Here is a 13166-nt window from a genome sequence, read left to right on the forward strand (position 1 = left end):
ATCAGGGTCTGCAGTGACACCTCTATCACTGAGATGCAGTGCCTTAGACCACTGCGCCACTGGAGAGCCAATAGCATTTGACCAACTCTTTTAAACATTTTGCTTCCATTTTTTACCCTTAAATGTGTGTACATTACTGTATTTATACTTGAGATATTGGTTTTCAACAGCAAAAAGTTTCAACTTCAAAAATAGCTGGAGTGTGTTTTTCGGACCTCTTGGCGTAACGGTTAAGGTGTTAGCTTGACAGTCAGTGGAACCCCCCCAAAAAAGCTTGGGGCACATTCTCCCAAACGAAGAGTAGTGACCTTAAAGCAACCTCCTCAAGAACCTCCTCAAGAGGTTCTGACCTCTTGGTGTAATGGTTAAGGTGTTGTCTTGACAGTCGGGTTAGCCCCAAAATTTGCTACAATATTATGAGTTAAAGAGACAGAATTCATTTTAATATTTTCATTGGAGCACCAACTAGAAATGTCATATCACAAATTAAGACAGCCTTATTTTTTATCATATAGCATGTTTCTCAATCTCAAATGAGATGGTCTTACTTGGAAGTCAGCATTGTAGTAGTTTACAATTTGTACTGTAACAAAAAACACAAGATACTGAATATAAGCCATTAATATTAGCATGGTAAACAAATAATAATTTTGGTTGCAAATACAAATTGGTTGTTTCATTGACGTGTCTGAAAACATGATATTTAATGTAATGCAAATGGAGAACATCAGAGAGCTGCATCAGCTTGTTTATGACCATAATATTTGACCAGACAGGAAATGCATAGTAACTGTCATAAACATAATTTCAATTTAAAATAAATCAATATCCCGTCTCCTTCAGATGTACAATTATTGTACTTTTTCTTATTTTTGACTGTGGATTGTGATGTCTTCCGATCAATTTCTTGTAATTTGTATGCTATACTTGTTTTGAAAGTAAATTAACATTGCTGGGAAAAAACAATGTTTCATTTCATAACAAAAATATTTGATAGTTACACAATGTAGATACCTTGCTAAAATGAAGCTTAGTAGAAATGTCAGTAGTGCGGCATTAGTCCTGCTTTTCAATTTTGCCTTGCAGAAATACAGTAACTGGCCCTGTTTTTTGTTGAAATGTGTCTATGACCATATTCTTTATTATGTACAGTAAATGTGATTACTTACTGAAATCATCTGCTCCTGACAAACTACACCATAACAAAATAACCATGAATCTGAATGTAATTTGTATTTTGTTTATAAAAGTCCAAGACATGTATAAAAAGTAACACTAATATAACTTGATTCATTCAGTAGACAAATACAGTACTGTACAAACACTATTTGTACAGTACTTATGCATTTAAAATGTATCTTCTGACAAACTTTTCAAATATGAATGCATCATTCTCCTGCATAGCATTTGCTGCATGACAAAATAATTGTAACATAGAGTGGCTTATATCACATTAACATTCACACACACTACATGTGAAACCAGGTAAAAAATAAAATATAATCCATTCGGAATTAAAAACAAATATTTACACATCCCCACCCGAGAGTTTGAGCAATTTCGTTGTCCCAGGTAGGTTCTAGTTCAGTAGTACGCATGCTGATTATGTCAGCCCTCTGGGCTGTATTGGCAGAAGCGTTGTCAGTATTAACAGTAAAATGTGCATCCTGTGACCTGGCTCTGAGTCTGGCTCTGCATGGCGTATTCACACAGCAGGAGCAGAGTGTCGAGCCGCTGCAGCAGGTAGAACGTGTGGAGCAGGTCAGGTACTGTTAGTAGAGTGCAGGAGGAAAGGTACCGAAAGACGTGATCAAACCCGCACAGGCCTTTGAGCAACTCGTGAGGTACGCCCATCTTCAGCGCCACCTGCTGGTAGTTCTGTACTCCTGGGAATGTTGGGTCCAGCTTCAAAGCCAGAGTATCCACCAAGGCCTGTGGCAGCCTGCCTAGATGGACACCTGGCCAGAAGATACAATGGGGAAATTATGGCATTAAAAAAGCAGAGCTATGACACAGTACAGATCCCACTACCTACAACTGTTTAACCTCCCACCAGAGGTGAACTATTCTATTATGCCGTTTCTACATTCAAGATTTGAGAATGTCTCGTGGACAGTGACAGTGTGCAAATGTATTCTACTATTCTAACTTGCAACAGTAGTTGAGACTCCGACTGAGTTCCAAAATAATTAATTCAAAGGTATCTGAGAGCCTTCAAAAGGGGTCAATCCCTGCTGTAAAGGGAAAAATGTTATCTTCTTGAAAACTTTACCAGTGGTGCCAAGTATGCAGCTAAGTGTCTTTGTACAATGATTGTCTATTTTTCCATGTGGCCTGTAGAACAGTAAGACAATGTATATTGGACTATACCTCTTGACCAAGACAAATAAATGTTTTTTTTTTAAACTAGCAAGACTTAATGAAAAACAACTTTTAAAAACTACTCCTGTTAGAAATGGCTACATTAACTTTAAAATCCGGAACCATCCAGAACAAAATTGTGGTTCTGTGAATATGTATCTCTACTGAATCCTTAGCCACAACAACAACAACAGAACTTCACCTAATACAAATATGTGTATTGTGGTCTTTTGACAATCCCCAATGTTTCATTTTGTTTCTGTTGGATGTGCTCCAGCATTAAAATAGGCTTTAGATAGTCAACTGAAGAATATCCCACCTTGCATGATTCGGATACACTTCTTCAGCAGGCTCAGTGTTTCTTCCATCTACAAATAGAAATATTATGAATACATTGTTGCTTTGTTCAGGGAAACATTCTCTACTAAATGAGTGAAGCTGTAAACTTAATTTGGCACATCTAGCTAATTATGTGTGAAATGACAAGTGTGAAAAATATCTTTAAAGGCATCCAGTATCTTGCCTATACTAAGAGGATATCACAACTCATATTTTATGAGATCTGTGTGCGTGTGCGTGCCACACCTTAAAGAGTCAAATCAAAGGTGACATTTGCTTTTAACATTTTCTGTATGAGCATAAAAGACAGCTAGGTCTAGTGACTCTCTACTGCTGAATAAAAGGTCCTCTGTGTGAGAGGAACAGGTGAGACACAGCCCTGTCTTTCCTACGGGTAATTACCGCATTACTGCTGTAGCAGGGTTGATGATGGCTGCTCCAACAGCTGTCAGTTTGCTCCTCTGGGCAGGCAGACGGACTCCTCAGTTGTCTTCCTCCTGACCCGTCTCCAGAAGGGCCATCCTTAATCTTGGATATCGCAGTAATCCCCAGGCTCACAGAGCTACAATCTGGGTCTGTGGCACTGTGGAGGGCTGCAGTGCTGTGGAAGTCTAGCTCAGTGCATTCCACTGGTACATGCTGATAGGGAGGGCTATCCTGCAGCTCAGAAGCATCGTAACCGTCACTGCTCTGCAGGGGCAGGAAAAAGGACCCTGCCTCAGACTCCCCACTGTTTACTGGACCCACAGGGGTCTCCATTGTAAGTGAGACATCACTGCTGATTGAGGAGGGCTCAGAGGATATCTGAGAGACAAACCCAGAGGAGCAGTTACTGCAGGTGGAGTTACGCACCAGTGGCTGGGTTTCCAGCAGGTTGATTTGGTCCTGAGTTTTAAGGTCAGGGTTTAGTAGAATGAACCCCAGAGGGACAGTCATGTCCACATTGGACTGCAGTCTGGCCAACATGTCTGCAGTGGTGGTAGAGTTATCACATGCACCTGTAAGAAGACACGTCATCAGATGGTTACATTAGTATCCTAACAAACCCCTAATGAACCATGCATTTGCAAATTTACTATAATATGAGTCAATTAGGGAATGTTTAAGGTCATGCGTGCATACATTTTACATATGGGTGGTCCCCAGAATCAGTGGTGTAAAGTACTTAAGTAAAAATAAAACGTTTTTTTTAGGTATTTGTGTTTTACTTTACTAATTGGGTACTTTTTCCACCACTGCCCGGAATCAAACCCACTACCTTGGCATTACAAGCACCATGCTCTACCAACTGAGCTACAAGGGACCCATAGAGGCAAATTGAAATGATTTGAACAGAAGAACCCACACAGCGCTGTGAAGCGGAGAACCTGAGCTCTGACGTCATGTATAGCATGTTACTGTACAGCCACTGCATTCCAATTTAGGCGCTTATCAATGACAAAATCTGCCATATTCAACACATATACGGGATGACAGGGGCTGTGAGTGGAAAGGGTTAAAGCCCTTATTCATCATGTGTTATGTCTGTTGTAGTAATATATACACGATATACACAAAATATTAAGAACATCTGCTCTTTACATGACATACAATAGACTGACCAGGTGAAAGCTATGATCCCTTATTGATGTCACTTGTTAAATCTACTTTAACCAATGTAGCTGAAGGGGAGGAGACAAGTTGAAGAAGGATTTTTAAGCCTTGAGACAATTGGAACATGGATTGTTTATGTGTGCCATTCAAAGGGCTCCTGGGCAAGACAAAATATTGAAGTGCGATCGAACGGGGTATGGTAGTAGGTGCCAGGCGCACCGGTTTTGGTCAAGAACTGCTATGCTGCTGGGTTTTGTCTGCTCAACAGTTTCCCATGTGTATCACGAATGGTCCACTACCCAAAGGACATCCAGCCAACTTGACACAACTGAAGGTATTCCTAATGTTTGGTATACTCAGTGTAAATAATGTGCTGTTCAATACATCATGGTGGGTGCTGTTCTACTCTTATAGTTACCCGAGTCCTGGCTTTGCTGCTCCAGATTCAGCGTGACCACGTTCACTGGGGATGCTGCACACTCCATGTCACTCTGACTTGTGCTTTGAGGAGCCAGGCATCCTTTCAGAGAGAGAATATCATTCATGAGCTAGACGAGGCACAGTTTGAGGAGGATTACCTGTACCCTGCATGTTACTATAAAAGCGATTCTAACAAACACATTGACAGAACCCACATTATTGCAGTTTCATCAGTAGTTGTGTGAACATCTCATGCAACAAACACTTCATTAAAGGAGATATTTGTGTGCAGATCATGAGATACCTTTAAATATTTTCTTTAGTAAGGTATGTCTGAAGTATATAAACAAGGCAGCGGAGAGGAAGATTGTCATGGTAACCAGGGCGAAAGAAATGGTGGTGATGACAGCAGCATTTTGGGCTGGGCCTTCTGGGCTCCAGACTTTTCCCACATCAACTCTTCTGCTTCCTGCAAAATAGAAGGTTTGAGGTCGGTGCTGCCTAACGCTGAGCACATGCTTACACACACAGCATTTATTTTATGTTTTACAATTCTGACTTTGATCCATTGGCAAATAATGACAGTAACACTATTCTATTAATAGAATATTACAACAGTGTTGTAATTCTTGAATATCTCATAACCCAAACAATGCATTCTCTAAGGCAACAAATCTCAAAATAAAAACATGGGTAAATATGTTTCCAGTACATGGAGGAAATGTTCAAATATAACAGTAGGCTAGACAACTGACTCATACAATAATGAGCGGTTCTGAAGTGTTTTTTTCTTTCTCAGTCCTGGGCCAAGCTTTTCTGAGACTTACGGCTGCACTGCTGCTCAGTGGTGGAGGAGGGACCACACGGCATGCACTCCAATTCCTGCAAGCCATCCATCCGTGTCTTACTGTAGAATCTGCAATTAGATCAAATTAAAGCAGGGAAAAAAGTTGGAAATAGTTGTATTTCAAGTAAACAAGTCCACATGTTCTGGATGGAGAGCTTTTATGACTTAAAAGCACAGCTACGTCTTAAGTAAAGATCTGTAGATACTATACGTGAGAATGCAATTAGATCATGTACAGGTACAAACCCTGGCAAGCACTCCCCACAGATAGCATTGCTCTTAGAGGTGCACAGTGACTTCTGGTGCCTGTTTATGCGTTTACACGACTGACAGAATTTGCAGTTGTGGTAACCCCAGCCCTCTTTATGAGTCTTGACACTACAGGGGATGCAAGAAGCCGACCATCCACTTCCATAACCACAGTCCTGGCGGGAAATAAGAATCAAAATATACAGTGCACATTAGACCTGTTTACAGCTAAGGATTTCACTGAAGTAAATTTGTTAAGAAGACAGTTGCAAAACAGAAATATAAATTAATATGATGATTAGAGGTCTAGATTACAAAGTACATGACAGTTTCCCCTTCCAATGACCACATGGGGTTATTTTAGGTCATGGGTAAACCTCCATTGGCAAGATATTCCCAGCTAGCAAATTTGGTTCCTTGGAAGTTGTGGGAACGTATGTTTTCAGTTTCACATTGGTTGAGGTAAAATTAAATGTTTTTAAACGCCCTGAGAACAGAAGTGAACATGTAGCCTGTTCTGGGAATGTTTATTTTGACGTTTTGAGAGTGTTTTACTCTGGTTCCTTGAACATTTTATTAATGCTCTGAGAACAGAAATTCTAGGTTATTTTGAGTTTTAAAAAAAATGATCCTTAACTTTCACTGAATGTTTCAATAAAACTTTTAATAACACTGCTATCTTATTTTGGGTACACTTTTTTAAAATTGTAAGCACAGATGGGACACATGCAAATGTATTTCTTTAGGCATTAATCATGCAAATACATTTATTTTTTATTATGACAAGGCATCAGTGTGATTCAAACCTATAATCTTCTGTTCTCTATCCATGGAATTAGTCTTAAGCAACACCAGGATGGAGATAGCAAGCCATGTTTTTTTACCCTTACAAAGCTGTTAATTTGAGTCTATTCAAACAGACCCCATTTCTGAGGAAACAAGAACTCATTAAGATCAGGTGTGGCCAATTTGTGGGCGCGGCCAACACACCTTTACAATCTTAAAATAGAGGATAGAGAGAGTTTTGTTGATGCTGAGAACGGAATGTAATTTTTTTTAAATAACATTCTTAGAATGTTCTCTGAACAGTCTGTAATACCTATATGTTTCAAGCAGACCACCATAGTCCCTGTGCCCAAGAACACCAAGGTAAACTGTCTAAATTACTATTGCCCTGTAGCACTCACATCTGTAGCCATGAAATGCTTTGAAAGGCTGGTCATGGCTAACATTAACACTATTATCCCAGACACACTAGACCCACTCAAATTCGCATAACGCCCCAACAGATCCACAAATGACGTAACCTCTATTTCACTCCACACTACCCTTTCCCACCTGGACAAAAATAACACCTATGTGAGAATGCTCTTCTTTGACTAGAGCTCAGCGTTCAACGCCATAGCGCCCTCAAAGCTCATCAATAAACTAAGGACCCTGGGACTAAACACCTCCCTCTGCAACTAGATCCTGGTCTTCCAGGTGGGCCACCCCCAGGTGGGGAGGGTAGGCAACAATACATCTGCCACGCTGACCCTCAACACAGGGGCCCCTCAGTGTTGTGTGCTTAGTCCCCTCGTGTACTCTCTGTTCACCCACGACTGTGTGACCGCGCATGACTCCAACACCATCATTAAGCTTGCCGACGACACAACGGTGGTAGGCCTTATCACCTACGATGATCAGACAGCCTATAGGAAGGAGGTCAGACACACACTGCCAGGACAAAAACTTCTCCCTCAACGTCACCAAGACAAAGGAGCTAATCGTGGACTACCAAAAACGGAGGGCTGTGCACGCCCTAATTCACATCAACAGAGCTGAAGTGTAGCAGGTCGAGCGCTTCAAGTTCCTCGGTGTCTACATCACTAAGGATCTATCATGGTCCAAACACAACAACATAGCCGCGAAGAGGGCACGACAACACCTCTTCCCCCTCAGGAGGCTGAAAAGATTACTCCTTGTATATAGCCTCATTTTTGTTGTTTTATTGTGTTACTGTTTTTTGCATTACTGTTTTTTGTATTATTTTTGCTAATCTTTTATTTCTTTTTAACTCTGCATTATTGAGAAAGGGCTCGTAAGTAAGCATTTCGCGGTAAAGTCTACACCTGTTGTATTCGGTGCATGTGACAAATAAAATACAATTTGAACATTGCTAAACTTTTTCTTGTGGTTTTTATAGAACGTTTTCTTAACGTTCTTGAAACAATTTGAGAACATGACTTTAAATGGAACCGTGCAGAAATCTGTAAGAAATGTTAGCTAAAGTACTGCAATTCCCACAGAAGAACATTGTTTCGTAACTTTCTCTGAACTATGAGAACATTCCCAATGTCAAACCTATTGGAGAACGTTCCTAGAAAATTAGCAAAATTTAAATGAAATGTAACCATGTTTGAACTTTTAGGAAACGTTCTGTTAAAGTAATGAAATACCAAGTAAATATAGTTTTGTTGTCAAATTTCTTAATGTGCTGAGAATGTTCCAAAGCCAAGCAACTATCCTACACCATTTCCAGAAAGTTGTGGGAAGGTTGTATACAAAAAAAAAACATAGGAGAACCACTCTCTCACCAAGCTCTAAGAAACATATGGTTCTCAGAACGTTATCTTGTAGCTGGGTTAGCAGGCCTGCCAAGTGGACTTGTAAACTTGGAACAAAGTTCTCTCTGCCAGTGGGATTCTTTTAGAGTGAGAGATTGCCACAGACAAACCAAACTCTTTGTGGTTTCATAGTAACGTTAATTACAAATCCCAGTTCTGCAGTAATTTATGTGGGTGCTCAGATGGCTGCAGTGGAAAGGAGGAGATGAATCAGTGTCTGTGTAGCCAGCACCAGGCCTATCTACATTCTGACCTTTGTAAAAATCCAGTAATTTCTCTTTCAATATTCCTGTATAGTTTTATAATACCCACCTCTGACAGCTCTTGTCCTGGTCCACATTGCAGACAAGGGTGGCAGTCCCCACTCAAGTAGTACTGGGTTTGAGAACAATCCATGACAGCAATGTAACTAAAATAAAAAATATGTATAATAGTTTATAGCTCAGTAATTAGCCCATTTTTAAATCTTTATAATGAAGTGATTAAAATGGAAACAAAATGCATAGAGTGCTGTTTCTTAGCCACTGCATTGAATATTGAATCAAATATATTGCTTGATGTCACTAAAGAACACAAAACATGTAGACAACAAAACACAACAAGATGATATACTGTGACAGGCAGAGGATTTCTAAATCTTAAATCAGATAGAGATGATGGATGGAGCCTATGTGTTGTGTTGAGGGGTAAAAACCGAAATAATAATATTGAGGAAAAATACATGCAGAGGTTGTAGCATAACTTGTCCTCTACTTAAACTTACAATACTGCTACTAATATTGACGAAGAATTACTCAACTGTTTTATGAAATACCACAAAGCGGAAAAAAACACTACGGTTGGACAACTCATACATCAGCAACTGGAAAGATGATTCATGACCAGCTGTGCGCACCGCATTACGAGCCAATAATCATTTCCCACCCTGAGTATCACATCAAATGATTCAAAGTAAAAAAATGTTTTACCTCGATCCATTAAGGTTGGCGAAGATACTTAAGGGCACCTTTTTCTATCGTTTTCACGAGTCTATACTAGTGCACGCTATCGATAGTCTATGCAGTGCCACTTCATCCGATCTGGACATGCCCTGACATGCCTCACGGGCTGCGCGTCTGGTGGCCAAAACCAGCATCAGTGCGCACTAATTAGGTAACTTCTGAAATTGTGCTTGCAATTATCGGATAGGGAATATGGCCCTGTACTTTTGTTATAGTGGTCCTGGATATTGGCTAATTACAGAGAATAAACACATGGCAGTAGACTGATTGTTTGTCTGCCTACAGTAGCCTATCTTTCTGTGTAGCCTGCATGTCTATGCCTGCCTGTTATGCCTGTCTGTGTAATAGCAATGTAATAAAGTGCAATCTAGTAGGCCTATACTAATATGTGTAATAGATATGGATTGTGTAGGCTAGTAGTTTAATAGGCTGTCTCTGTGTAATCACTTATTTTACGCCTGCTACTTTAGTTTACGGTGATTTTAAATAATCAAAAATAATTAAATCAAATTGTTTTTTTGTGACAACAATTAATAAATTTCCATTTTATCTCTATTCGAGAATTATGGCCATTTTAAGCATTTGATTTAGATCTTGATGACACAGTATGAAATCTAAACCTACAATTTTTAAGATGTACTTTCAGTAGGATCAAAACTGTTGTGACATAATACCCTTTCCTCATACATTTACAACAAAACACACCAGCATGTAGGCCAATTTGGGACAAAGTGTTTTACCTTCATCCAGAGTAGCCTAAACCTCTGTCAATGTTTGATACTTCTCTCAGTAGTGTACTTTCAATTTGTGCCATCTCCATTGTTTACTACTACATTCTTCCATGCTGTGCCAGGCTGACCTGATTACTGCTTGTAACATATTATCTTTTTCCAAGCAAAGCACTGTTCAGTCTACATACTTATCATCACAAAGGACAGGGAGTAATCAAACATTAGAGTGTGGGTTGATTCATATTACATCAGCTTTCACACAGTTTTCATAAATCCCTCAAACTAACCTTTGGGCTACAGAGAATATATCAATATCCTCCTATTGTAAGAGAAAATCAAAATGCTCAACCCTCTCATTTTACCTGTAGACTAAATCCTTTATTTTAAAGGTGACAGAAAATGTTGAAGTGACTCACATCACATACTGTAGCCCAGTTGATGTTTATCAATTGTGTAGGGCAATGTGGAGAGGAGCAGAGCAGGTCAGAGTGGTAATGGAGGTGAACTGTGTTGGTATAATGAGTAATCTTTACCTTAGACCTGAAGAATCCCGTAATCTCCTTAGAGCAGCAACTAGACAGAGCAGTCAGCTAACACAACATTATGTAAGTCAAGTAGATAACCTTTTTTAAATATCGGGTCAGTTACACCACAGCTGCTATAGGGTTTGGGTTCAATAGACATGACAAAATGTTTGTCTGAAATGCCTCCAAATTCCATTGTTTGACATGGATGACATAGACATGTCTGATTGTTGAATATGCCTTGCATAATCTTTAGTTGTTAGACATATCTGTTCAAGAAAGTTATGGGAAGCAAAGTTTTGTTTGTTGCCAATATGTATGTTTTAGCTGTTGGACAGGTGCTGTTATGTTTTGTGAGAACTAGAGAATTCCATTGGACGAGGAAACAGAAGTCATGCACAGACAGTCCACCTCAGACTTAGATGTCATTGTTACAGTTGGATCAGCCTTCTCTATTCTAATAGACAGCAAGATAGTGAATTCACTCACATTCATAATCTCAACGATTTGCAGTGAATGTTGTGATGTTGATATTACACTTTCGTGCGCATTGCAACATCATTTTCCTACCATAACATTTAGTCTTTAAGAATGCAAAACACAAATTATGATACATTTTCCTCATATGCTGATTGCAATTTAGTGTGTGAATGTATGCAACTAGTTTGATTATGTAAGTGATGTTACTTTCTACCACTGTATCCTACTATGGATACAGAGTGTCTGCAATGTCTCCCTTTAACCCAGCCGGGAGACTGGCTCATTCACTGTGCTACTCTTACTCTGAAGAAGCATTCAGACCAGCTAATAAATGGAGTGGCAGACTTTGTATAGTGTGGAATGTTATTTTGTAGCTAATTAGTTTATTTTGGTTTTCAAATATTGCTGTTGTTAATAATAATAAGCAGTTGTCTTCCCAACTTCGACAATGTTTTAAATAATTTGACTCAAGAGTTTAGTGGGGAAAACATTTTTAAACACACAATTTTATTTTGGTGTCAGGAAATAATTTAAGACATTATTTCTACAACCCAGACTGTCACCCAGTGCTCACCAACAAGTTTATGTGTTAAGAATGGATTATTTTACTTTGTTTCCCGCCAAAGGACAGGCATTATGTTTGAATATATAAGTAAGTCGATTTCAAAGGATCATTCAAACATGTAGCCATATTTTTCCAAGTCAAGGCTTCTCTATCCAACCATAAACATAAGCAATCAATCAATTGTGGCCATTTTAACGATGCATCATGAAGTTGTCTTAGCCACTTGGGAAGGAATCTCGAGTGCTGACAGAAAGCAGCCAGTGGTCTTTCACCTAGTGCTGTGTACTTTAAGAACTGTTTTTTGTTCCAGTGGGAGCTGGCCCTCCGAAGGCCATGAATGACTGCCAAACACAGACAGGCAGACACAGAAATGTGTAAGATAAGAACCCTGACTGAAACATTTAACATCTGCAGCCAAAGGGGAAAAAGCTATGTTTTTTTTAAGTACATTTTGTTGCTTGCCCAAGTAACCTCACCGGCTCCCCAGGTGACAGACTATCACCGGTTTATTCTCAGCTCCTCATCACCACAGGAACATCAGCCAATCAGATGGTATATGGGACATGAAATGGGAATTTTCCAGTGTCCTGATAGTATTTTAACCTGCTAACATGTTTTGTCTTAAGTGGTTTCAAGGGTGTAAACAGATCATTACAGTAATCATCCCATATATTCCGAAGCCTAAACATCTTTCAGAAAATTACCCACAAAATGATTGCAGTTTATACAAGTAAGATAGGATGTGCTATAGTCTGATATACAGTATCAGTCAAAAGTTTGGACACACCTACTCATTCAAGGGTTTTTCTTTATTTTACTATTTTCTACATAGTAGAATAATGGTGAAGACTTCAAAACTACGAAATAACACATATGGAATCATGTAGTAACCAAAAAAGTGTGAAACAAATCAAAATATATTTGATATTCTTCAAAGTAGCCAGTCTGTCACAGTCGTCATAATGAGGAGATCAAGGCGCAGCGTGATAAGCGTACATTCTATTTTATTAAACGAATGCAACACTGAACAAAACTATACAAAATAACAAAACGAACTGTGACGCAATATGACTAGTACAAACAGGCAACTAAACATAGAATAATAACCCACAAAACCAAATTGGAAAATGGCAACCTAAATAGGATCCCCAATCAGAGACAACGTTAAACAGCTGCTTCTGATTGAGAACCAATTCAGGCCACCATAGACCTACATATACCTAGAAATACTAAAACCCTAGACAGGACAAAAACACCTAGACGATACAAAAACTAAACCAACCACCCTTGTCACACCCTGACCTAACCAAAATAATAAAGAAAACAAAGGTCAGGGCGTGACACAGTCAGTTAAGAACAAATTTTTATTTACAATGACGGCGTACACAGGCCAAACCCGGGCGACGCTGGGCCAATTATGCGCCGCCCTATGGGACTCCCAATCACGGCC

At 39.4% G+C, this 13166-nt stretch overlaps 1 protein-coding gene across 2 annotated transcripts; it reads right to left on the reverse strand.

The window, feature by feature from the left end:
- Positions 1-1223: 1223 nt before the first annotated feature.
- Positions 1224-9545, reverse strand: LOC110533836 (tumor necrosis factor receptor superfamily member 27). Of its 2 annotated transcripts, XM_021618377.3 has the most exons (10): positions 9384-9545; positions 8728-8824; positions 5807-5985; positions 5541-5629; positions 5018-5182; positions 4712-4813; positions 3553-3698; positions 3103-3390; positions 2681-2729; positions 1224-1958 (listed from the first exon to the last, which is right to left on the reverse strand). In XM_021618377.3, the coding sequence occupies exons 2-10, from the start codon at positions 8809-8811 to the stop codon at positions 1648-1650; spliced, it is 1413 nt and encodes a 470-aa protein (XP_021474052.3). In that variant the 5' UTR covers positions 8812-8824; positions 9384-9545; the 3' UTR covers positions 1224-1647. The 2 variants fall into 2 exon arrangements, with proteins under 2 accessions (XP_021474052.3, XP_021474051.3); XM_021618376.3 differs by having other exon boundaries at positions 3103-3698.
- Positions 9546-13166: the final 3621 nt, after the last annotated feature.

The sequence above is a fragment of the Oncorhynchus mykiss genome, chromosome 10 (genome assembly GCF_057628025.1).
Source record: "Oncorhynchus mykiss isolate SJ-2025 chromosome 10, ASM5762802v1, whole genome shotgun sequence".
NCBI lineage: Eukaryota > Metazoa > Chordata > Actinopteri > Salmoniformes > Salmonidae > Oncorhynchus > Oncorhynchus mykiss.